Below are 27654 nucleotides of genomic sequence, written 5' to 3'. Positions count from 1 at the left end.
ATATAAAAAAAATTATAATAATTCACATTTTTCTAAGAGCACACATACATGTTGCTGTGGGCTTGATTCACAGATGTCAGATTAAAGAATAAACACATTCCATTGTCTTTGAGGCTTCAAGCCAGATTTGCAAAACCGCCACAGTATTTCAGGCAATTGATTCGCTTCAGAGAGCGTCCTTTTCATGAAAAACAGACCGTAAGAGCATGACTTCTATTGCACCTTTGCAAAAATGTGCTCAAATCGCCAAGTCGAGAACAAAGCATGACCCTGTTGGACATGCACCTCAAGTTTTACTCCATTTCCTTCCCAAACTAAGTGCTGAGCTTATGAACTGACATACAGTACGCTGATAAGAGTTACTATTTCACAGAAAAGTGAAACTTTCAGCCCCAACATTGCAGTGCAAAAACAATAAATACTGTAAATGACAAACAAAATGAACGCGGAGATCTTCAAAAGCTAAGGGAAGACAGCCCAAGAGAGATGAAGGGAGAGAAAGACATCAATGAAAACACAAAAGTGGTACAGTGTTGATATTTACATCCTGCACAGGGCTTAAAAACCAAAGTATATTTACATAAAGATGGGTGGAGCAAACCTGGTCAAAGCACACCCTCTGAACGAAAAACAAAAACAAAAAAAAGGAAACAGAACAGGAGAATAGCATGAACATCACAGAGAGTTGGAAGATGGGCCTTTTTGAGGGGCTCAGAACAGGGTTTATTGAGAAGCTAACACGTGTTCTCAAGAAAAGAAAAGATAGCGGTCATTTTGTGGATCGATACGATTGACTGAGACCATTTAACGTTACGATTCTAAACTCGTGTGGAGATTTCACAAAACATTTTATAGAACTGTTCTACCACAAAGGCCTTTAAATATAAGAGTAGCTTAATTGATCAGAAAAATGATGTTGACTGAAATGCTAAAACAGAAAGGAAACGTTCTGAAACACTGAATTATGATGCATGGTTCAGTCTCCAGGCCTGATGTCATTTAAAAACGACTTTGAACGGATGAAGACTTTGTAATCTCACAAGCATAAATTAAAAAGCCTAGACCCGGAGCATCATTAAAAGTTAATGATAATGCCCAGGAATATAAAGTCACTTCAGTACAACAATATTAATATGCTATTGTCTTGCATACGTCTCTCAATCATTCTTTCCCTTCTTTATGGTCAACAATAACGTTTAACTGTTTCCCAACTATCTCTTTTTCGCTGTGCCTTTGTTCCACAAGGAAAGGTCTACAGATGCTTTCTCAAAAGTCCCTCCAATTCGGCATTTGAAAACCATAAATACATTTACTGGAAGGTAAAAGCAAGATATTAAAATAACTGTATAAAACCCACAACATTTAGTCCCGCCTCTTTTGCTTGACATTTACAACAAGATACATAATTTACCGTGACTGCTTGTTCCCTGCGAAATGTATTATACCTCAGATAGGGAGATTGAGAGGGATGAGTGAGCGTTACTGCTCAACAAATCAAGGTAAAACATCCACTGTAAATGTTAATTTAAATAAATTAAGATAAAAATTAGACAGAGGACCTGCCCCTAGCCACTGAACCAATCGCATTTGACCTCCAAAGCACGTGTGGTGTTGCGTTATGGATGCGTGTGAGCTTTGCTACGGGCCTACGCAGCCGTTCTGGGCTCGATATTGACTACCTCTATTATCTGAAGCAAATATTAGCAGTATAATTCTGTTTGTTGTTGTTTGTTGCATGTACATGGCAGTGTGTCGGTGTGTGTGTGTGTGTGTACAGTACGGTTCTCAGTAGACAGTCAGCAAACATCAGGCTTTCCAGACTGCCGTGCAGTCACTGGTAATTCTGAAGCGCGCGACACCTGAATCAGTCTGTAAATGTGTGAATTAGAGCTATAGGGAGGAGAAGCCGTCTATGAGGTAAAGAGGGTGTAGGACTGTGTATGTGTTTGTCAGAGGGAGAGATGTGCACTGTGGTGGCTCAGATGCTGTGGTGTGCAAGCTTGTTTTTTGAGTCACAGCCTCAGGTGCTGTTGGTCAGAGTAGATCCAGGCTGTACAGAACCTTCAGAGCCATCTGACAGAGAAGAGAGAGGACAAAACAAAAAGAGGACTTTGAAAAATAACATTTGTCAGCATGATAGGCATACACAAGGCTCCATATTTACACACAAAATACATCCAAGTACCTTTCAAAAGCTTGGGGTCAGTAACTTTCTATTCAGCAAAGAATCCCAGGTTTCCACAAAAATTAAGCAGCACAATTGTTTTCTACATTGATAAAAAAAAAAAATGTATTTCTTGAGCACCAAATCAGCATTTTAGAATTATTTCTGAATGATCTTGTGATTGCGATATTGTTGCCTCAGCAAGCATAAGAGACTCCTTAAAAAATAAAATTATATATATATATATATTATTCATCTTACCAACCCCAAAACTTTTCAATTATAGTGTAACACAGTGGTTCCAAAACTTTTTCTGCCAGGCCCGATTTTGTATATTAAAAAAATATTATAAATATAAAACAATAATTTCGAGCCCCACACCAACATTCACCCACATAGACACTCTCAGACATAACCCTTAAAAAAAAAGAAAAAGAAAAAAAAGTGACGTGTATCCGAGTATGGTGTCCCATACTCTAAATTTGTGCTCTGCATTTCACCGATCCAAGTGCACACACAGCATTGAATATTGAACACACACACACTCCCAGAGCAGTGGGCAGCCATTTTTGCTGCAGCGCCGGAGAGTGATTGGGAGTTAGGTGCCTTGCTCAGTTGTGAGTTATGAGAGTGGAAGAGAGCACTGTTCATTCACTCCCCCCACCTACATTTCCTGCCGGTACCGAGACTCGAACCCGCGACCTTTGGTTAACAAGTCCGACTCTCTAACCAATGGGCCACAACTGCCCCGAAACATTAAGCAACAACTGAAACATTGTAATTAAAACAGTAATACAAGTTCTCAACTGCAATGGGCTTCTCTTTGTGTTCATGATGTGTAGTCTCTAAGCATCTTAACTTGCTCGGCTTCATACTGTCACAACCCTCTACAATGCGGGTAAATCACTTGCATATGGAACTAAATCTTCCCTCTGGGCGATTAAATAATGTCTATGATTAGCCATTGGCTAATAAATTCTTAGATTTTACTTGCCAGAGTCTGTTATAGGCTAAGTATAGCATAGATATATTTTCACTCGCTGAACACTGACTGAGCGCTTGAGAGTTGACAATGTGATTAATATTCATGAACCCAGCAGCTCATCAATCCTTAGCGTGTTGTATATTGTTATTAGTAGTAGAATTAGTAGTAGTAGTATTATATTTTAATAATAATTACTATCTATTTTTCAGTTAATTCACTCGCTGAATGACCAACAATATCTTAAGCCCCACCACCAGTCCTAAATTCTGTTAAAAAGACAAACATGCATTCATACATGGTTACCAAGTTTTAGTTCTAATTAGTAAAGTTCTATCATTAAATAGTGATTATCATTATATCATGCTTGATTGACTGATGTTAAGTGTGTACGTTCTGATTTGGTGGAAAAATTGTCATTTTGTGTCAGAAGTTGCGCAAGCTCTTGGAGTATGTCAGAAATAGAAAGGGGGATTGGGTTACTGGCGGTAATTTGTTGTCGCGTTGAGCTGCCACACATCCAGTGTAGACAGCATCACTGATTATAATGGGTTCTCTATTCGCTTTAAAACGTCACGGATAATTAATTGTAAAGGCTCCGCTACACTGAGCGTTTCTGTTGCACAGAATTGAACTGTTGCAACTTGCACAAAACAGGGGAAAAAAGTAACACCAACAGGACATGAATTTTGCGGGGGGAGGAGCGGGAGAAGGTAGCATATTTTTTTTTAATACATTTTCACAAAGGTCTCTAATGGCAGCATCTCCAGTCAGTGAACTTATAAAGATAGTTTATCAAAAGAGCCTTTCACACAGAGGTTAAGCAGCCTTTGACTACATTTGTTTTCTTTAAAAGGGAAATACATGGCTAATATGTAGCTTATATTTAATTCCAAAGAGAAAATGACTTAATTTATTATCCCTGTTATAGTATTATTTATTGTTAAGTCCAAAAAAACCAAGATAATTTTTTTCACCATGTTTCCAAGTTCTCTACCTCAGGTCCAAATGAAATGTATGCACAAGAATGCACAAACTGAAAACACTAAATAATTCTGTGATCTATTCTTTAATTCCAAAGGGAGAGATGGACTTTTGTTTGTTTTTATTATAATTTTTTGCTGTATTGTTTGGTAACTGTTATTTCTGTTTCAAAAGGCAGCAATAAATAACACTTTAAAATCTAGAGTGTTCATGTGATTTTATAATGTTGTGAAATTAATTAATGCATAATAATCATGAAACCGTGATTATTCCTCAGATTATATTCGTACCAACAACAAAAAAAATTGTGGCCTTGCCGCACCCCCCTTTTCATAACTGTGACCCCCAGTTTGGGAACCACTGGTGTTACAGGAGTTAAATGCGCTGTGAAGGCATTACTACATCAGGAATTTAATTTCAGAAGAACATTGTCCATGAAAGATAATGAAAGAAAGCATTTTCCTCATTAGACAAAAAGCACTGATGAATCATGCACAATAAAACAACAGGAAGACTTTATTAACATAAAATGTTGTCCCCATTAAATGCTTAACCCCATTCACTCCCAGACCATCACTAAAAAGAATAACAGCATTACCGTTGGAGGATGCTACGGTTTGTGCACGGGCATGAGGTGGAATGAGAGTGGAATTGAGCTGGGGCTGAATCATCAGCTCTGAAATAAAGAGAAACACACTCTGTTGACATGTCTAAGAGGAACAAACTACTAAGCAAACATATCAAATGCTCTTTTAGGAACAGAAACGATTAACACACTATTCCATAAAATGGGGAAGCACTGTATCACTAAGCAATACCGAAGAAAACCAAATCCAAGAAAAGCAATAGGATAATTTTGTAGGAGCTGAGCAAAGTGCAGCTAGTCTCCTCCAAATCGCTTCTGAAGCATTTGATTTTTTTCCCTGAAGTCCAATTATGTTAGTCAAGGTTTCTAGCATCAGACTTAGTTGTAATTTAGCTTTGCATGACCATTTGCTGCCCGCTTTCTAACCCTTAGAATTAAAGGAACGGTTCATCCATAAATGAAAATTCTGTCATAATTTACACGCACTCATGTCTTTCCAAACCTGTATTAATTTATTTCTTCTGTGGATCACAAAACGAGATTTTTACTGGCCGCTCTTGTTCATGCAATTAATTTCCATGGGAAATTAAGCTTTCAAGCTTCAAAAAGGCCGTAACAGCATCAAAGTAGTCTAAATGATTACGTCTGAAGTCTTCTGGTCATACGATACATTGTTGTGTGAGAGAAAGACTTCATTTAAATCATCTGATAAGCTTCTTCAGATCTGCACAGAACACGTCATACATGTCATCATGCACACAAACAAGATGGGGAGTAAATAATGACAGCGAACTCCTCCTTTGCATTTTAAAACACTACCATTCAAAAGTTTGGGGTTGGTAGAATTTTATAAAGTTTTTGAAATAATTATCTTATGCTCACCAAAGCTGCATTAGTTTGATCAAAAGTAAAAACAGTAAAACTGTGAACATGACACATGGATCGTGTTATTTATACTGCCTTTTATCAGAGTGGATCAAAGTGCTTAATAGTAAAAGCATTATTAATGTGTGATTCTCTGAACAAGCCGTTAATGCAGGCTAATTTTAATAAATGCTCTGGGTGCACTGGCGGGATTTCTGATGTCTGCATTAAGTGATTCTCACAGGTGGTATTACAGAAAAGGCGGATTAAATGCCCTGATCCGGATCCTTGTTCTCCTTGTCCTTGTTTGAGCCTCAGGCTAAAACTGATACTAGTCTTATGGAAATCTGTTTTGAGATGCATTACTTGAACGACATCTGTATGTAATCGGTGAGAAGTTTGATCCAAAGTATACGCATGAAAGGCTCATGTGACTCACCTGTCATGGTGAAGTTGAAAAGTGGAGGCAGCTCTCTACCGCTGGGCAGACGGGTGCCAGGTTGGCGCAGCTCATCAAAGAAGGTGTGAGCGCAAGCCTGAAGCGGGGACAGTCGTGTCACTGGTGTGTACTCTAACAGCCGAGAGCACAGGGCTATTGCCTCAGGAGGAGTTCTTGGTTTAAACACCTGTGGAGGAATTATATTAAAAAAGAAATGAGAAACGAAGAGGAAACAACAGGAGAGTTAAAAGACAGCTCACTGACATTAGCTACTCTCTGGAAAAATGTTTTACTCAATCCACTAGTAAAAAAGTACGTACACATTTTCAAGTATAAAATCTTTGTAAGATATTCAAGAATAGTCTTTTACCTCACATGTCAGTCATTTGGTCTTTTCCTGTTTAAGTGAACAGTTCTTGACCAGACCAAGCAGTAAACTTGCCAAATGTCCAAAGAACATTTATAAGCCAGTCTTGTAACACTGCTAACAGATACCTTATGGCTTTGGCCGTAAATATGAGCCAGATATGGGTGTGAGATTTTACCTTGGTCCATGGATGTGCTTTGATCTGTGGAAATTTGAACTCAGTGTAGTTCGGGTTCATTTCACGGATCTGTTCTCTTGTGGGTGTTCCAAGTACCTGAGCAGACAGACAGAAACAACTGTGAAGAATGCTGGGTTGAAAAAAAAAAACATGTTTCATTCAATCATTCATTTTGAACGTTGCACTTGAGGGAGTTAACAACACTGTACGCTGTAAATGTCAGGCCCTGTAGATAGGCCAGCCTATATAAAGATCATTCAGTACGCATAAATGTGAAATGTACCTTAGCATATTAGAGGAAGACGCTGCATATCTCGATTGAATTGATGCTTGAAGAATGCACTTCCACAGCAGCCATGATTAAAAGCGGTTGGGGGTTAAAGTTTTCTATGCAGAATTTGATTTGAAGACAGTCACGAGACCGATTACTCAATCCAATCACGTTGATGGATAAAAATAAATAAAAACAAGCATGTAACGAGTAACGACCACAGACAGAGGGAGAATAGCGGAGTAAAAGTACCGATACATCATTTAAAATGTACACAAGTAAAAGTACAACATTTTTAAACTACTCAAAAAAGTAACATTTCTGATAAAAAGTACTTATTACAGTAACATAATTATTTGTAATTTGTTACTTCACACCCCTGCATTTAGGTGAAACTTTAAATACATCAGTTAAACTCATCTCTGAATAAAACCATTGTCTATAAAGTGCCGAAGTTACGACGTCACTCTGTAGGCGGAAGTGAGTTAGCATTTTAGCACTCCTGGTTCCCTCGCTCTAAAGTCTATGGGATTTTTGAATGGGATTTTGCTAAATCGCCTGAAATAAGGTCTGTGGTGAACAAAGCCTCTAAATATTTTCACGTTTTGATCTATGACATAGAACACACAGTTATAACCTGCTTGTGGTTTTTTAAACTTTATTGTGTCTGCTTGTGTTTTTTAAAAACTTTATATAGGCTTCAAAATGTATAAATTTTGGATTAACTTGTAAAGATTATCTTGATAGACAAAACGTGTAAGGGTCACAACTCTTTGTTAAACACAGATCTTATGTTTTGCGATTTTCCAAAAGTCTATGGGGAAAATGCATAGCTTTTCGATCGAGGGAACCCATGCGCCGCTAGCTTCCGAGTTGTCCTACAAAGTGACGTCATCACTTCGGCACTCTATTTACATTAAACACAGTGCAGTCCATTAAAATATGTTTAACAGTCATTTTAGGAGGCATGCTGGTGGTTCTTCACCTTTTAATAAATAGCCATGTGTAAGTTTTCTATGTAAAAACAAGATCACCTAGATTTGAAATTAGTAAAAAAAAACATTCTTCTTATACTAGGATTTATTTCATGTAACTTATTTCCGTGGCATTCATCCCATTCCATCTGCCACATTTTATTAATATAAGAGTTTATTACTGGTCTGAGATCAGAGGGTTGAATTTGACACTGAAATATTCAAGTTGAGAGCCTCCTTTGCAGCGATGTCGGCTTTCTCGTTACCAGATAAACCAATATGACCTGGAACTCAGCAGAAAAAGATACTGAAGATTTTCTTAGCTACTTTAGCTAATATACTTTATTTATTTATACTTTAATTATGGGATGATGATTTAATTCAATTGCCTGAAGGCAGTCGGTGAAGATTAAGACATTTTGTTCTTGTCCATTTTCTATAATTTCTACAGCCAGGAGTGAAGCACGAGCTTCATCTATAAGGGTAGAACTTTGTCCTGGGATTCACATGCCATGATATTTATCTCCAATTAATGCGTCTGCCGACTCATGTTTATCTGCTTCAGATCCATCTGTGAATACAGGTCTATGAAGAGGAAAACTGCATCTTAACTCCAAAGATTTCAGCCGATATTCATGAGGGTGTGTTGTTGTCTTTTTGTGTTGATTCAGGATAAATATGACATTTGGCCTTTTCAGATCCCAGGGAGGAATAGTGCAAAAGTGAGTCTAAGTTAAGATGCCCAAATTAATGTCCAGGTTCTCCAAGTTTTTATCATCATTCATCAAGGTCTAATATACCCAGGTCTGGCTTCTTATAAATAAAGATATTCCTGGAGAAAGACTGGTAAGAAGGCTGGATTACTTCTGGTCTGTTGTGGAGTGAAGGATCTCTGGCTTCTGTATAAAGACTCTGAACTGGAGAAGGTCCTAAAAGCTCGTAAGGCCAGGCGTATCCTTTGATGATGTATAGTAGAACTGAATCTAATGGCTCATTTTCACAAAGCGATACAGTACAGTACAGTCTGCAATGTTTGCCATTTCCATTGACAGAAGTTGTGAATGGTACCCTAATTCCGAACTGTACCGCACCACTTTTTTGGGACCCTTCCGTTGGGGTACCTAGCACAGTAGTCTTGGACTAAAGAGTGGAGCTAAACGTCAGAAAATCGTAAGCTTTTTCAGCCTTTTTACTGTACTGTACTGTAGCACTCGGTGGAAACGAGCCATTAAAGTACTGATCAAAATTAAAGGGTTAGTTTTACCTTTATGATCTCCACTAGCTGGTCCACACCACTGTCTCCAGGGAAGATGGGCTGCCCCAGCAGCAGTTCGGCCAGCACACATCCAGCTGACCAGACGTCAATGTTGGAGGTGTAGTCTGTCGCACCAAAGATGAGCTCAGGGGCGCGATAGTATCGTGAGCAGATATAAGAGACGTTAGGCTCACCCCTCACCAGCTGCTTTGCACTGAGACAGATTTGAATTATGAGACAAACTTTAATCAGGCAGTCAGTATGAAAAAATGACAGATTTATACATCCTCAATAAAACAAACACTGAAACAAGCTCAACCCCACAAAATAGTAAAAAAAATCTTCCTCCATCCCGGCACACAAAAAGTGCACAGCACCACTGCTGTTCATAAGATTCTGTATTAAATGCTTTGCAATTTAAAAAAAAAAGGGCATATGACAGAACTGCTGGGAAAACAGCTCCAGAATAATACTCATGCAGATGCACTTTCAAACAAAGCAATTACTCCACTCTGATGTGCATGCTCGGCCAAATAACTATTTTCAAGCTTTTTCATTTGCCAAATTGTCCACTTTTTTTTTCCAGACACAAAAGCCAGTGTTCATGTTCCCTCAAAAGAAACAAAAGAAAATGCAATGACTTGAATGCCAACAAGTGCCTTAAACATACACAAAAATAAATACTTGAAATTGCAATATATTAAACAAATGTGGTCTGGATTACAGTGGTCAACATGTCTGCCTGCCATCAAATAGTTCAAGTGTTCTTCATAAAAACAGCTCAGAAAAAGAAACCGTTTTTAATGAGAATCCATCAAAAAAGGGGGACAAAGCAGAAAGACAATCTGACCATCAGCATCAATATCTCAATGCATATTGCTTTTGTCAAAGAACATGAACAATGGCATTTGCTTACGTATTTAACAACCCAATCAGAAACAATCCCTTACATAAGGCCGCAGGGAGGGCGAGATAATGCATTGACAATATACATCAAATCTAGACACCAACTAAGGCCCGCCCTTATAAAGAGGTGCACTCTCAAAATACAATGACTGTAATAGTGTAACACCCATTAAAACCGAACATAATCTTCACTGGCGGACATAAGGTCACATTTGAGAACCCATCAAATCTATCTGCTCGCTCGTGCTCTCTCTCACACACACACACACACGCAGCACTGACCTGCCAAAGTCACAGAGCTTGAGAACAGCTGTTTCTGGGTCCACCAGAAGGTTTTGTGGTTTGATATCTCGGTGACACACACCTTGGGAATGGATGTATGCCAAACTGCGGAAAAGCTGATACATATACACCTAAGAGAAAATAAAAGCAAGTAAGCAAAAATATATCTTTCTTTTTTCTTTAAAATAAAGATCTTTATCAGTCCCCATCTTTCCTTAATGAAGACTGATTAATGAGAAATTCTGTGTAGTTTTATTACTAGCATCTTCAAGAAAATTCAATGACATCATGAAACAATATTTTCCAAGCATCTATATTAAGTAATGTAATGCATTTCTTTTTTATCTTTTCCACAAAAAAAAAACGTTTAAAATGCAAAATTGAACACCCCCCACATTTTAACCCATTTTGCCAAAATAATATACATAAATATACATAAAAGTATTATTAATAATATTATTATTATTTTCATTTTTGTTGTTGTTATATTATTATTATTAACAGTATTATGAATAAATGAATTAATACATTATAACATTGTGACATATTTCATGTGACATATTGTGACAAGTAAAACAGAATATCACACAGGAAATGTACGGTAGACTGAGGGACTTTTTTGCACAATCCAGTCAAATCTTGAATAAAACAAAGTAGGCTATGATATTGTCAGCTAATATTTATTTCCTGTCCATATGGCTTTGGTTATGTCAGAGGTGGTGAAAAGTAATTATTAAAACAATAAGCCTTGAGAAGCTGTGTGTCTCAGTGATTTTCCCACAGTGGCAACAGCAAAACTATAAAAGAAATCCAATAAAACTCTAAACAGTTAAATTGATTAATCATGATCACAACAATTTTACACAAGTAATTTAGTTCTTCTAACTGTAGTAATATCAGTCAAACTGAAAGCTGCTTGTGTTTGACAAACTGACGAATTGTGCACAATAGGACCAAGGCATTTATTAATAATAATAATAATTTGTTACATGTATATAGCGCTTTTCTGGATAGTCAAAGCACTTTACATAGAGGGGGGGGTTGGTGGATGCTACCACCAATGTGCAGCATCCACCTGGATGTATGTATGGGCATGATTAGAAGGCCATGATGGACAGGGGCCAATGGGCAAATTTGGCCAGGATGCCAGGGTTAAACCCCTACTCTTTTTTCTGAAGGAAAACCATGGGATTTTCAATGAGGAGAGTCAGGACCTCGGTTTAACGTCTCATCCGAAGGACGGTGCTCTTTGACAGTATAGTGTCCCCGTCACTATACTGGGGCGTTAGGACCCACACAGACCACAGGGTGAGCGCCCCTCACTAACACCTCTTCCAGCAGCAACCTGGTTTTCCCAGGAGGTCTCCCATCCAGGTACTGACCAGGCTCAGCCCTGCTTAGCTTCAGTGGGCAACCAGTCTTGGACTACAGGATGATATGGCTGCTGGCATCAGCATTTATTAAAAGAATAAATAATGTGAATTTTGATTTTGTTTTGCCTTTAAGAAGTCAGGAATTGACTCAGTATTAGAGAATGTTTGTTCAGTCAACTTTACCTTCACATAAAAGATTGGAATAATGGCTTTAGCTTTGCTGAAGTGTCGTGACACCCTGTAGACAGTCTCGGGCACGTATTCCAGCACCAGATTGAGGTATACCTCATCCTTCTGTGGAATAAATACACATTAAATTTGTAGATTATGAAAGATAATAACCTGTCAAAAAAAAAAAAACCTACATGGCCAAAACTATTTTGAGAAAATCCTTGCATCTATATTCATTTAGTGTAGTGTAAATGAATATTTATGTATCATTCTATCATGTAGTGTAGTTATGGAGAGGATATAAACCCTTTAAAATCACAACAAGACCATTAGACAACACTAGAACCACAGAACAGGCCATCAGAATGAAGAGAGTCACCATTATCTTTTTAACTATTTCAACCTAATTCAGCAGGAATTCTCAAGAATTACACAAACATTTACAAGTAGTGTACATATTGATTTCACTTTGAGGTCATAATATAGAGGTTTGCAACAAATGTCACAGGTTTTTACCTTCTCTCCACTGCAATAGAAGAAATAGCGCAACCTCACTATATTGCAGTGGTCCAGTTTTCTCATGATCTGTAGTTCTCGATTCTTCATAAACACAGAAGAAAGACTGTTAGAATTTCTCAGGGATAAAAGACATCACAATATTTACAAGCAAGTAATCACGACAGTACAATCACCCTAGAGCAGCCTGGGTTTAAGAGCCTTGTTCAAGGGCACAGTGTTTGCTTTGGTAGTGGACAGCACAAGTGGGTCATGTAAACAGTTAGCGGTTTCAGGCTAAAAGGGGGCGGCGTTGGTCGACTAAATGACCATATACTGGTGATATATTCAAATCAGAATATCGCTGTGCATCTGAGAAGATCTCTTAACCCAAGACTGCTTTCCAAAAATGTGTGTACTGCCAACCTCTGAATGAAAACCATCTGTTGATTGTCATGTAACATACAAAGAACTGGATACACTTATAGTTTGCTTAAAGGGGTCATCGGATGCAAAATTCACTTGTATATGGTGTTTGCATATAAATGTGTCTTTGCAGTGTGTGGACACAACCACCATACGATGAAAAAAATCCATTCACTCTTTTTAATCCTCAAAAAGTCTAAACACTCTCAATAATCAAGCCGTTTGGATTTTCTGAGCAATATGATGTCATATCGTTCATGCTCCGCCCACGACCACTGACGGACTGTCCCGTATTAGCATATTTCCGCCCTCAGCCATTTGTATACTGTCCGCCAAGGCAGCACTTTACGTGTCTTGTGTCGACACCCCCTATGGAAGAGAGGGGTGGGGTGAGCAGTTGCTCATTATCATTTAAAGAGACATGCACCGAAACGGGTTGCTGTGAACAGAGCTGTTTTTGAGGAGGTAAAAGGGTGTTGTTTTACACAACCTTTGAGGAATTTTAACCAAAATATGTTACAAACTTTACATGAAGACCCTAAAATTTCATACCAACTTGTGGGAAATGGGCATCCGATGACCCCTTTAAAGGAGCACTTCACCCATTTCAACATTAATCTTTATTGAAAGTGGGTCATATATGTAGTCGAAATGTAAAAGAAATTTTGAATTTGGTGCCCTCTTGACCGAGAAAAGACAGAAAATAACTTTAGGGCGCATTTGTGTGTAAGACCACAACTCCCAGAATGCACCACGTTGCACAGCTCCGCAAGCCACTCCCACTAATCCAGAACAGCGCAAAGTCGCAAACATCAGAGAAATCACTCTTTCGTCTACTCTACAGGGCTAACGTTAGCTGCCAACAGAGTTAGAAATTCATTTCACACAAAATGTATAGTTAGTTGGCTGTGGCGAGCAGGACGAGGGACGTGAGAGCGGCGCGAGGCCGGTGGCGTGAGTGATAATGAACGACACCTGTGAGACGCACGGGTCTCTCTCGCGTCTCTCACCGAGGAGCGGACGCATAAAACGAGGAGCGACAGGGCAGATCGAGAGAGGAACAGGCCTGATTTTATGGTGTGTTTTGTTTCTGTTGTGTGTGGCCAGCAGTGCGGGGCTGCTGGCTTATACTTTTGTTTTGTATTTGTTTATTTTACTATTAAAATGTGTAAATGTTCGCCGATTCCCGTCTCATTCTTCCCACAACAACGCAGCCGCCTCTTGTTCCTCCATCAGCCTCAGCTGCTCTTCGCTATATTGTGGCTCGTATAAATAGCCACGAACATCAGTTTCGAGCAAAAGATTTTCAAAATCCTCGTCTTCCATATCGTGTGTCGTAAATTCAGGCATTATGGTAAATCTAACTCCTTGAGCGCTTGTTAGCTTAGCTTGCTGTCTTCCAAGCAAGATGGCGGATTAATAGTTTAGTTTCTTCAGGTTTAGTCCCACCCACTGATCTGTAATAGGCCGGTGGGGTCAGTGGGTCCCACGCCCTTGAATAATAATGAGCTAAAGGCTGTAGTTTTCTTAATATGCAATGAAATTTATCTTCCGTCCTATCGTGACGCAAAATGACGATATTTACGTCACGATAGGACGGAAGTAAAACACTTAAATCCTTTTTTCTCCCATCTCAGAAAAAAAACAAGCAAAATTCCACCATCATTATAATATATAACTGGGTTTCTAACAATACAAACCTTAATGCAAATGGGTGAAGTGACCCTTTAATATATACTTTTATTTCTTTCTTTTTTTTTGTAATCCTCACATTTTAAACCACCAACTTGTGGGCCACAACCAGTGTTATTCCTGTTATAGTATTTGAACATTTTAAATTAGCTCGTTTTAATTTTAGTTAAAATTTTATTACACGCTCTCGTATTTTTTATTAGTGTTTTTTATATTTCTATATAGCCCATTTTTATTTCAGTTTTTGTAATTTTAGTACTTCAACTTAATTACTAGTTAGTTGCCAAGGCAACATTTCTACTTTTCAGTTAAGTTTCAAAAATGTACATTTTTCCATCTAATATTTATTAGCACTGATAAGCAAAGACACTATTGGCGCTTTTCCACTGCATGGTACAGTACGGCTCGGTTCGGTTCGGTACGGCTCACTTATGGCGCATTTCCACTACATGGTACGGTACGGTACGGCTCGCTTTAAATGGTACCTGGTCTGTTGAGGTTCCAAGCGTACCGTACCGATACTAAAATGTGACGTGAAAACACTACAGATCACTGATTGGTCAGACAGATAGAATCGTCACTATCAGCGTCATTGTATTTGCGACACGAGACACTAAACCCACTAGATTTAAATAGCCAGTGGACAACAGCCACCGCTGTAGCACCTGTTTTAAAACTACTTGCTTGACTTGCTTGAAGAAAAAAGAAAGAAAGAAAACTTCCATAAAAAAGAAATGGCTGAATCGTGGTCAGTGGACGAAGTGCAGACGTTCGTCTCGTTGGTTGCCGAGGAGCGGATAAACTATAACGGTCCGACTATAATCCCACCCACTTTGAAGCGGTACTATCTGCAGTGGAAAAGCAAACCGAGCTAAAGCGAGCCGCGCCGTGCCGAGTCGTACCAAGCAGTGGAAAAGCGAAGCGATCCGAACCGTGCCGCGCCGAGCCGAACCGTACTGAGCCGTACCGAGCCGTACCAGCAGTGGAAAAGCACCATATGACAGTACACTATGTTGTAATAGGATGTTGGTCCTCTGTGTCCAGCCAACCCACCTAGGAATGCACTCTACAAGACGCCTGAAGGTGTCCTGTGGTATCTGGCACATTAGAAATCAGTAGCAGATCCTTCATGTCCAAGATGGACCCACAATGGACTGGTGTGTCCAGTACATCCCACACGTTCAATCAGATTGACATTGGAGGAATTTGGAGTCCATGGCAACACCTTGAACTCTTCATCATGCTCCTAAAAATCAGTCCTGAACAATGTGTGTAGTGCGGCAGAGTGCAACATCCTGCTGAATGAGTCCACTTCCACCAGGGAACACCATTGTCATGAAGGGGTGTACCTGGACTGAAACGATGTTTAGGTAGGTGGCATGTGTCAAATTTACGTCCACATGAATGTCGTCCCGCAGTGCATCCTGGTGTCATCACTTCCCCAGGTAAACAGTGCACACGTACACATTCTCGGCTGTGGACAGGAGTCATCATAGGCACTCTGATTGGTCTGCGGCTACTCAGCCCAATATGCAGGAGAGTGCGATGCACTGTGTGTTGTGACACATTCCTCCATCATTCAAATTTTGTGTTACAAGTTGTGCCAAAAAGGCCTTCTGTCAATCTGGTCCAGAAGGAATAGCCTTCATTGGCCTTGCGTATCGAGAAGCCTTGGGAGCCCAACACCCTGTCGCCAGTTTGTGGTTTGTCCCTCCTCAGACCACAGTCTGTAGGTTCTCACCATTTCTGATCGGGAGCAACCCACAAGCCTTGCAGTTTCAGAGATGCTATGACCCAGTTGTAGGCCCATAAAACCTGTTTGCTTTCCATATAATTTAACCAGACCTTGACATGTGGCCTTGTTAGGAGATAATCAACGAAATTTGCTTCACCTATGAGTGGTCAAAGTTTTGGCTCGTCAGTGTATATATATATATATATATATATATATTGGGGATGAAGCGGTTACGTTTGACGATAAATCATGATGAAATTCCCAATGGTTAGTATTACAGTTTCATGTTTTAATTATCATTAAAACCATATTTGATTACAGCGATTGAAAAACTCAAGGTAAATACTGTCCAGCTTTAAGCAAGTTAACAACAGTCTCACGCAGGCGCAGCATAGGTTCTGTGTGAAACCCCGGCAGAAAGCAGTGAGAGGTTTTACAAGAGCGCTGAGGGAAATTACATAGGAATGAATGAATTACAAGAATGTATCTCTGAAGGGAACTGAAAGCAATGTTTACAGCCAGCATGAAAGACTCTTGGGACAGTTGACTGAATTGATCGGGCTAGTGATCGGGATTGTGACGAAAGTTTATTTGTACGCAAAAGAAAACTCGATTCAATACTTGCACGCTGTTTTCTGTGCACACACACAGAGAGCTGGATCTCAGACAGCGCACAATCACAGAATTGAGTTCTCCTTCATGTCTTCTTGCACTTCAACAGACAAATACACACACAATGATGTCAAAATGCCCATCTTGTCGAGTAACCTCGTAAACATTGTCAGTTATGTCTTAAGAGAACATAAACAGCTGAGAAAGAAATCAGATGTGTATCATATTGAATCTGTGCCTTCGGTCTTAAAGTGACAGCAGTCTAATAAACCGTCTGCTGTCTTCCATTACTGTTAAATCAAACAACACAAGACAAAGAGAAAATCACTCACTGCTCTTGACTGAATAACTTTTGTAGCTTTAACAAGGTTAGCTCTGCATTTGCTTGACATTTGATTTTTCAGTTTCTGTACCTGTATAATGTTAGACCTACCTGAAAAAAGTATATCAAGAGTTCGATAAATGTTTGATAATGTGTATGCGCCAAAAGCGGAACTCATTTGAACCGCACGCGCCTCACGGACTGTTTATCCGCTCGGCTCAAAGTCCAAACGGCAGCGCGAGCGAGCTCACTAGAGCAGACGCGTTTACTCTGATCGGCCTCGGTCACGAGATCCAGTGAGAAGCGCTTGAAAAAGCGAAGAACACTAATGTCTTAAACCAGTTTAAAGGCAGATGAAACAGCGCTGACAAACAGGAGAAACACGGTGATACAGTCAGAATATGAATTGATACTGAATCCATTTACCATGGATTTACTGTACGGTTAGCCTAGTAATATCAACTGCACCATTAAATGTGGGATATACATATTGAATTGTATTATATTATTAATGTAGAGAATGTTTTAAATGACTAATGGAATATAATTACAGTATTTAATAATGTATTTAGGCTACTTTTTTCATACAAATACCATAGAAACCATAAAGTTACATTTTGCCATGATAGTGAGGTGCTATAGGCTATGCCTGGCTTTATCTGTGGTTATCATGATCTAAATGCATGATGCTGGATGACCATAGGTTCATTTTAATAAAACTCAGAATATTACATTTTACCAAATAAAATTTAACAGAGGTTACTGTTTTTGTTAATGAACATAAATTTAACATAGTAGTATTAGCTTGAGTTAGGATGCAAATTTACTGTCTACTCACTGTCAAATATGCGTTTCGAGACAAACATGTAATATTAATATTGCAGCCTGCACTGCAAACTGTGCTGAAGATACGTGCCATCAAAGTCAGGCAACACAAACCTGTTTCAAGTAGGGATGGGCATGATTAATCGACGATCGATAATTGATCGTTAAGGATTTCGTCGATCCCGTTAATTTGTTATCGATTATCGAATGATTTTTTTTTTTTTTTTTATAAATCTGATGCAGGTTGCGTTTCGTAGTGTGAGTCTTGATGCAATTAAATGAATTTCACTGTGTGGCAGCAATTAAACATTTTACCACCCGGGGGCAATATTTGACACCATATAGGCTACTCGGTTATCTGTGATCTTCCGTTTTAATTTCAAAACAATAATCATGAAGAGGTCACGGCGAAGTGTGGCGTGGGACCATTTTGATTTAAAAAGCGAAATAGTTCACTGCAAACATTGCGATGCTGTGTATAAGTACAACACGTCCACGACTCAAATGATGTACCACTTAAACAAAGTGCATCCGTCCCTGGTTAATGTCGGTGGCGGTGCATCCTGCTCTCAGTCTCAACCTAGCATCAAGTCGGCGTTAGCTCGGACTCGGAGCTGTGATGCACAACGAGCAGAGAAAATTACCCAAGGGATCTGCAAGTTCATTGAGATGGATATTCTGCCCTTAAGTATTGTTGAGGGCAATGGTTTTCGAGAACTGATACATTTTTTAGAACCAGCATATCAAATTCCATCACGACGTACCATCACCAGACTGGTAGAAACTCGCTACGAAGAACGAAAGCAGCAGCTGTTAAAAGAATTGAGCAAAGCTGAGAGAGTTGCTCTAACTACAGACTGCTGGACCGCTTTAACAACTGAGAGCTACATCACCATAACCTGCCACTACATTAGTGATGACTGGCAAATGATCTCAGCGGTCCTGCTCACAGAAAGTCTGCCAGGCCGGCATACAGCTGACCACCTCGCTGAGAAAATGAATGGAGCGGTAGAGCAGTGGGGACTTGAAGGCCGAGTTATTGCATGCGTTCATGACAACGCGGCCAATATTGTAGCTGCCAACAGTCACACCAGAGTGCCCTGGATTTCCGTTGCCTGCTTTGCACACACCCTCCAGTTGGCCATAAATGACGGATTTGCACTGTATCTTTATCGGGTAATATCAGCGGCTAGTAAACTCGTTAGCCACTTTAATCACAGCACTGCAGCAACCAAAGCGCTGCAAAAGAAACAGGAGCAAATGGGCCTCGCAACTCACCGGCTTACCCAGTCGTGTAAAACACGGTGGAACTCCGTGTGCGAGATGTTTGATCGGCTGGTGGAGCAGCGGTGGGCTGTTGTTGCTGTGCTGTCGGACCGAACCGTGACCAAGCTTCAAGATGCCAGGATCCTGGAGTTGAAGGACGAGTACTGGCAGCTGATGGAGGACACACAGCCCGTACTGTCAGCACTTAAATGTGCCACCACGGTTATGTCTGCAGAGAAAGACGTCTCCATCTCGAACACTTATCCCGTCACCTTCGGCCTCATCAATATCCACCTCATGCGCAGTGAAGGAGACGGGCCCAGACTCATCGAGTTCAAGACAAAAGTGCGTTCCTCTCTCATCCAACGAATGAATGTAAGCTACATCTTTTTATCTTAGTTTACACATAATTACATGGATACTTTCCTGTTATCTGCGTTGTTTTAACTATTTAGATTTAAGCAATAAGCCCCGCGAAGAATAAAACTGTTACTCCATAAAAATATTTATTTTAATATTTATTTTATTCATAAAAAAGAAGTTATTATAACACATTTATTCGTTAATTCGTTACCTATTCAGATTTAAGCAATAAGCCCCGTGAAGAATAAAACTGTTACTCCATAAAAATATTAATTTTAATATTTATTTTATTCATAAAAAAGAAGTTATTATAACACATTTATTCGTTAATTCGTTACCTATTTAGATTTAAACAATAAGCCCCGCGAAGAATAAAACTGTTACTCCATAAAAATATTTATTTTAATATTTATTTTATTCATAAAAAAGAAGTTATTATAACACATTTATTCGTTAATTCGTTACCTATTTAGATTTAAACAATAAGCCCCGCGAAGAATAAAACTGTTACTCTTACTCCATAAAATATTCATTTTAATATTTTTTATTCATAAAATAAACAACAAAAATATAACAACATTTATTCGTTTATTCGTTACCTATTTAGATTTAATCAACAAGCCCCGCAAAGAATAAAACTGTTACTCCATAAGAATAATCATTTTAATATTTCGTTTTGTAAAAAGCATTTTTTTCCTGATTATTGATTTCCCATCATATATTTATACAGATTGAGTCTGATGAGTTTGTGTCATTCGCCCCCATGATCTCATCAATGCTGGACCCTCGTCACAAGCACCTGGGCTTTCTTACACCAGCACAGAGACTGGCTGCTAATGTGAAACTGGTTGAACTGGGAGAGGCGGTGGGGAGTCAGGGGACCGATAGGGCGGCTATCCCACAGGCTGGGGCGGTCGAGGCTGCGTTGTCTGACACGGACGAGGGGAGCGCTAACACTGAAGTCACGACCTCCCAGTCATCTGCTATGGCACAACTCCTTGGGGATCACTATAGTAGGCCTACTACTACTCAATGCGAGGCAAGCATCGAAGCAGAACTTCAGAACTTTCTGAGGGAGACTCCCCCACCGCTGAATTGCACACCTACAGACTGGTGGAAAGTGAACGAATTAAGATTCCCCGGGCTGGCCAAGTTAGCGCGGAGCTACCTGTGCATCCCGGCAACATCAGTCCCCGCAGAGCGGGTGTTTTCGGCTGCAGGACTGACGGTCACCAGGTTGCGGTCGCGTCTGACCCCAGATCATGTCAACATGTTAATATTTCTCAACAAAAATCAGTAGACTGGTGCAGAATTTGTATGCGAGTTACTAACGTTAGTTATTTTTCACGAGGCTTTAAGTAGCCTAATTTGTTAAGTTAGCCTAATTGTTAGGAAGGCTATCTCATCCTCTTTCTTCTGGCTTGGATAGTTTTGAGTTACATTTTGACAAAACCTGTCAGATCTAAGTATTATTATGTTTTTTTGGTTAAGTTATTGTTTAACATGATTTTTCATTATTATTATTTTAGAACAAATGAGGTCTCGGTTTAAGAACGCCGGCTCGCAGTTGCAGGTTCCGCTGCTTTAGAGCACCGCATATGCACGCGCATATATGTTCATTTTGCCTGACTGAACGTAGTTTAACTGTCTTCCACAAGTTGATTTTGCAATAAAGGTCTCATCGAGGAAAAACACGCTGTATTTTTGTTTTCATTGCATTTTTGAATTATAAAAGTTAAATAATTAATTTTATTATAAAAAATATTAATGATTAATCGATAGTCGATCGTTAATTCTCCCGACGATCGACTAAGAAAATTTAATCGAATGCCCATCCCTAGTTTCAAGACTTAAAAATATATCCCCCATTAGCACATGCAGAAACTAAGAAATATATTTTTTTTATTCAGATATTTATTTAAGGAAAAATGACAAATGATGTTTTACCTTAGATTTGTGAAATGTTCACCTGTTTGGCAAGTGTTTGTCATGATATGTTCTGACAATAAAGAGTAGTTTAAAACCACCAATTAACGCTCTGGTTTCTACAACTTTCACTTAGGAGCAAAAATCTGCCTTTAAACTTGAAAGAAATAAAGATTTGACATTTATCGTGATAATTATCGATATCGACTGATATAAAAAAAATTATCATGATAATTTTTTTTGGCCATATCGCCCAGCCCTAACAGCACTGTTATTTAATTTGTATCTTTGTCCCATTGCATTTATTTGTGCTATTGCTTGTAGTTTGTTTATTTGTTATCTGGCTGTATATTTGTCTTTAATAATGTCTGAACTTTATATTAGTTAGCCAAACCAAAAATTGCACAGTGCTGCTAATTATAATTTATTTGTTAGGTTTTGTTATAAAACTTGGTTAAATGATTTCAGTGTGTAGCAGTACTTTTTGAACATTTTCCAGCACATTTTAACTGATATTAACTGATTACTATGATTATTTTGGCCACTATAATCGTGATATGAAATTTTTATACCGTTTCATCTCTAATATATATATATATATATATATATATATATATATATATATATATATATATATATATATATATATATATATATATATATATATATATATATATACACACAAAATTGTTTTGATTTCAGCTTTATGTCAATTACCAAAAACACATTTTAATGGTTTTAGTTAACAGCACTGGTCACAACCCATATGGTTTCCAGGTCTGTTCTGTAATGCAACTAAATGCGATTTCCATATCTTTTGTTGTTAATATCAAAGACTAATAATATTATAATACTTTGTCACAACTTCGTCTGTAATTTAGTACAAAGTAACCATATTATATTAAATATAAATACTTAAAAAATATATTATTAAACAGATTGGGTCAACGTACCAATACGCTTGAATGTGTGTGTCGTACCTTAAATCGCTTATCCTGAAGTACCTTCTTGATGGCCACCCACTCCTGACTGTCAATGAGGCGTGCCTGGTACACCACGCCAAAGGAGCCATTACCGATCACCTTGATATCAGTATAGGACACCTCCTGCGGGCGATCCGGGCCCTGGCCTGGGGTGGCAACCACTGTGGTCACCTTCCCACTATCTCCTAAAAAAACACATTTGAGACATTAGATTTGATTAATCAAAGCTGAGGTGCTTCCTGCAAATGAGCAAATATTAGCCAATACAGTCTTGCAGCAACTACATTAATTCAAAAAGCCATTCTCTAAATATACATATATTCCTACCTACTTGGCATATTCAGGGTGTATTGGTTAATAAAATATTAAGAAAACATTTTAATTAAAAAAGTAAATTACAGAAAACATCACTCACTGCAAAGTGTCAAGTGGTATAAAAGCTGTAGACTGATATGCATATTTGGACAGAAACATAACCAAACCTTGTGCATGTGTACTTAGTAAAAAGTGTAAAAAAAAAAACAGTGTATTTGTCATTGTAAAGGAAACATATTTCACTAAATACGGGCCTGTCCTGCCTGTGTCCTTCACACAGGACATTATGACAGTGGGCGTGTCGGGACAGGTAGTTAGTTAGTTGCCTATCTGAACAATCACTGTAATGAAAGAGCCTTGAACTGGTTGTCAACCATTTATTCTCAAGTTGATGATAGTGTTTTAAAGCCTAGTGTGCAGCCTATTTAGATAACATTATCCACATGTTACCAATGCATATACACTACAAAATACTGACTAGGCTACTGCAATGTTTTTGGGCATAGTATTGCCATGGTATTTATTTTCTTCCTCTGGTAGCACCATGGTTTACCAAGTACAATGTAAATATCAATGCACATGAATATGGAAATCAGTACCATGTTATATCAAAGTACCCATGGTATTAGCATCACTGTACCATGGTAACGCAACAGGACTTCGTGTTAATGTCCCAAAAGGCTGTCTACACACCTCAAAAGGTTTTGAGGCCAAGTCAATAGCTCTCGTTTATAATAACTTAACTCAGAATTTTGCCAATTTTCCTTGGCTAGCATGGGCTAGTTTCGTGGAGATGACATAACAGTCAATATCAAGAAAGCATGGGTGTGTTATTTAATTATACAAGCGATATGTTCATTAAACACTCATAACTGAGATAACTTCGCGTATATACTCACTGGCTAGTTTTAAATTTGAGCAAGCCGATGAACTATCCGCCGAGGCCTGTGAGACCCCGGACTTTCCTGCGTTGCTCCCCACGACAGCGGTGGTTCCGGCGGATGCTGCAGCGGCTCCGGACGCCCCCTGAGGCTCAGCGAACGAGCTCGTCCTGGGCCGCCCGCTGCCGCTCATATCTGACTGAAAGTTTGCCGAGGCTGGGAGGCGATGATCAGCTGTTCCCTCGACGACTTGTCCTGGTGCTGGGTGAAACATTCAGTTAAAAACGAAAAGATGACAAACGTTTTGCCGCGACCCTCAGCGTTCACCCACTCTCTCACGCGCTGAGAATACGCGCAGCCTCATGGGGAATGCAGTTCGAGCGCACTCACTGTTGCCAACTATTTTCTAAGGAAAGTAGCTAACGCCTTCCCTAAAAGTCGCTAAATGTCGCTAGATGACGTCATACGCTAATTAGCATATTCATGACGTCATCGCGTCGTACTTGCGTTCTGCCATGCCTAATGTGTTTTCTCTCTAAATTCATGCTCACATTCTGTATTTTAATATAATATAATATGAATGTCCAATAAAGCTGTTCTCATTACCTATATTATTTTTGTCAGACAGTAGAACAAGTAGGCTAACTATGATATAGGCTAGTGAATGACTAAATTTTTTTATATGTGTAAAATTATCTGAATTGAGAGAGTTCGGGAAATGGGTGAAAGCTCTGTGATAGTGAGTATTACAAGTAATAAGCACAAGAAAAGAACGGAATTAAAATGGTCAAACAAAACTCTTTAAAAATAAAACAAAAGAGAAGCTGATAGGCCTAAGTGACAAGTCCGTGAAAAAAAAAAAAAAAAAAAAAAAACTGGCGCGAGCTGTGCTGCTGCTCGTCTCAGCCATTCACTGAACAAGGTAGACGCCGTTAGAGAGAGAGAGACGGCCGGGAGAAGGCAAGACCTCGCGCTCGCAGTACTGGCAACATCTGGAGATTACTGACGTTTGTGTGAAAAGTCGCTAGATATGTCGCTAGTCGCTTTTTAAAAAAAATGTCGCTAAAGGGGTCTGAAAAGTCGCTAAAAATAGCGACAAAGTCGCTAAGTTGGCAACACTGAGCGCACTGTAGGCTCACTATATTGAAAAAATATATTAAAAAAACTGCAGGTGTCATACACCTGAGCAGAGGGGTCACTACCTGCATCTAACTTTATCATGCACAATTAGTTATTAGTGTATTATACACATAAAATAATCAACAAGAAAGAACTAAAAAAAAAAAACCATAGTCATAAAAATACATTAAAACTCTTATTAATAAAAAACTATTGTCTCTAATAAATAAGACAGATAAAGATAATAAATATCAAAACAGATTATAAAAATAACCTATATTATTCAGTGTATTCATTTATTTTGTGGATTTATCTTTATCTCTCTCTCTAGAGTATATATATATATATTTGAAATCTAATTAAAAATATATATTTATTCATGCATATTATATATAGAATATCATTTTAAAACACACACACACACATGTGAGTTAATAATAATTTAAAAAAAGAATCTGTATATAATTATGGATATTTAGTTACTGTTTTAAGATCTAATTTACAAACAGGACCAGAAAACATAGTGACAACATGAGCATCTAAAATTTCGAAACCATATTTATATACTACATCACTTCGCTTCACAACCACAAAAGAACTGCACAAAAACCAAGCATTGTGTTAGGTCTTTAATTTTTTCAATAATCTCGTTTAGAAATATTGCACATGGTCAACATGCCTGTTGATGAGTTACACTCACCTTTCTCATTCTAAAACTCCTTCTCCAAAGTAACGACAGTTTATTGGATACACAATCATAAGGTGTACACGCATACATGTGCAGGTATGTGTGTGTGTGTGTGTGCAAGCATTTGTCTGTTGCTGGGGGAGGGAAAGAAAGGGCAGATAAGTCAAGTTAAGAATTGAGTTGGTCAGTAGCCAGCATATGCTAACAGTCTTTTGATGTAGTGCCACTGCTTTTCTGGCAGGGAAAATATGAATAGCATTTGCTTGGGAGTAAATTCGATTTGTCAAGGTGCATGTAATGTACGCACATACGCTCGCACACACACAGACATCTGTATATCATGGGACATATAGAAATATATAGGTATATTTATACATTTATATTGTCACACATTCAAGTGAAGACTGAGTAGCATTTTTATACTCATCACTCCTTCTCTTTCAGCAAAACCAGACGCAAGAAAGTGCTAGGTTACATTTTTTTTCATTTTTTTTTTTCAGATTTTAGTTTGTTCAGTTTGGATTTCTCTCTCGATACTCGCTTCTAAATTCTGAAATCTTTTCCCACTCTCTTTTCAACATATATATCATTTTATTACAGCTTGTACAGTGAAAATCTATGGCACTAACAGGTCACTCGTCTACTTCAAAAAAATTCCCACCCACGTCCTATTGCACCAATGAAAGAAGAGGCAGAGTAAGAAAGAGGAGATCCTGAGAAATGCCGCCCCAGCGCTGGTCTCGGGTCAGCTTTCCCTTGCGTAATCCTGAATCAAAGTCCTCGCAGGCTACAAAGCTTGCTCTGACTCCAGACCAGTGCTTAAAGTGGCGCTTTCCATCAACACTTCAGTTAAAAGTCTTAAGGAGATGAAAAAATAAGGACTTTCCTTACGGGGTTGCGGAAAGGGAGAATCGAACGCAATGGAACAAAGTCGTCGGTTAGTTTTTAAATATCTAAAAACAAATACTTTCCTGATTTAAATCATGGTCTAAGACCATATATTGTGCAAACACCTGATTGAAATATAAAAAAGAAAGAAAGAAACGAGGAAAAGAACACAGAGAGAGCCTCGTGCCCACCCTCTGCCCCCCTCCCCAGCCATCACGGTTTTATATATATATATATATATACAGTGTACAGGGAAAAGCCTAAGTCGGCGGCCAGAGAAGAGGAGCTTCAGCTAAGAGGCTAAAACACAGTCTTTTTTTTGTTTTCAACGTAATTTCTCCAACACTTAGATAGCTGGATTAGTCCATGCTGAAAATATTACTATAGTAATAATAATAAGAAGAAGAGAGGCGCAAGCTAATACAAAAAAAGATATCAGTCAGTTCCACCGTTACGACACAACAACAAAACGACAAAGCATATCTACACGTTGATTCAAAGAGGGGTAGTGTCTCTATTCATTTTCGTCTTCTTTTGTATGATTCTTCCGAGGTTAGGACAATGTTTTCCTCTCTCGCTGTGAGTGTGCTGTGTTGTTGTTGTTGTTGTTATGCGATTGTGGTGGTCGCTGTAGCCTCTGTTTTCTGCTCCGCTGGTCTACGTGATTACGAGTCTTGAGATTGTTGCTTCTGGGACAAAAAAAAAAAAACCTGTTGTGAATTTACAGCCCGTGCTGAAGAACAGTAACAGCCGATGCATGTACCCCGCCACGGGGTGTAACATTTGCACGAAGACCCTTCTCCTCCCCGGCTATTGCTTTCCTCGGTCTCGAAAAATGAAAGTGCGAGCGCATTTGTCCCCCGCCAACCACCCCCCACCCCATCCCCGTTTTGAATCGAAAGTTACCGGTACCTCAAACAGTCTAATTTCTCTTCTAAAACATCCAGTCCATTCGATAAAAATCTGTGCTAGCCCCATGCGGGGTGTTTACTGAGCATGTGCAGACAGGCTGGTTTGGTGCTGCCTGTGGTGCAGCATTGAAGGGCTCTAAAATTCTGACAGAAAGTGATGCCCGCCCTAATGCAGAGGTGGACCAATGACTGCCCCAACACCAGTGGCATATGCAAATGAGTGCGACCACGTGCGCTGTTTTGTAATAGTTCCTTGTGCAAGTCATTAATGTGTGAAAGTGATATTGTTATGTAATTGCATAACGTGTGTGAACATGTGCGTGTTTGCGTGTGTAACTGTGCATAACAACAGAACATCAACGAAGTGAACGCAATGGCAACGAAATCAGTTCGATTAGAAATGAAGCAGAA

At 39.0% G+C, this 27654-nt stretch overlaps 1 protein-coding gene across 2 annotated transcripts; it reads right to left on the bottom strand.

The window, feature by feature from the left end:
* Positions 1 to 24017, bottom strand: gsk3aa (glycogen synthase kinase 3 alpha a). Of its 2 annotated transcripts, XM_056242050.1 has the most exons (10): positions 23656 to 24017; positions 22439 to 22626; positions 12313 to 12396; positions 11809 to 11919; positions 10253 to 10383; positions 9074 to 9278; positions 6565 to 6660; positions 6020 to 6206; positions 4729 to 4806; positions 1 to 2073 (listed from the first exon to the last, which is right to left on the bottom strand). In XM_056242050.1, the coding sequence occupies exons 1-10, from the start codon at positions 23909 to 23911 to the stop codon at positions 2021 to 2023; spliced, it is 1389 nt and encodes a 462-aa protein (XP_056098025.1). In that variant the 5' UTR covers positions 23912 to 24017; the 3' UTR covers positions 1 to 2020. The 2 variants fall into 2 exon arrangements, with proteins under 2 accessions (XP_056098025.1, XP_056098026.1); XM_056242051.1 differs by lacking the exon at positions 4729 to 4806.
* Positions 24018 to 27654: the final 3637 nt, after the last annotated feature.

This window comes from Rhinichthys klamathensis, unplaced genomic scaffold (assembly GCF_029890125.1).
Source record: "Rhinichthys klamathensis goyatoka isolate OS25496 unplaced genomic scaffold, OSU_Roscu_1.1 h1tg000690l_1, whole genome shotgun sequence".
In the NCBI taxonomy this organism is placed as follows: Eukaryota; Metazoa; Chordata; class Actinopteri; order Cypriniformes; family Leuciscidae; genus Rhinichthys; species Rhinichthys klamathensis.
This window is presented reverse-complemented; position numbering and strand designations above follow the sequence as displayed.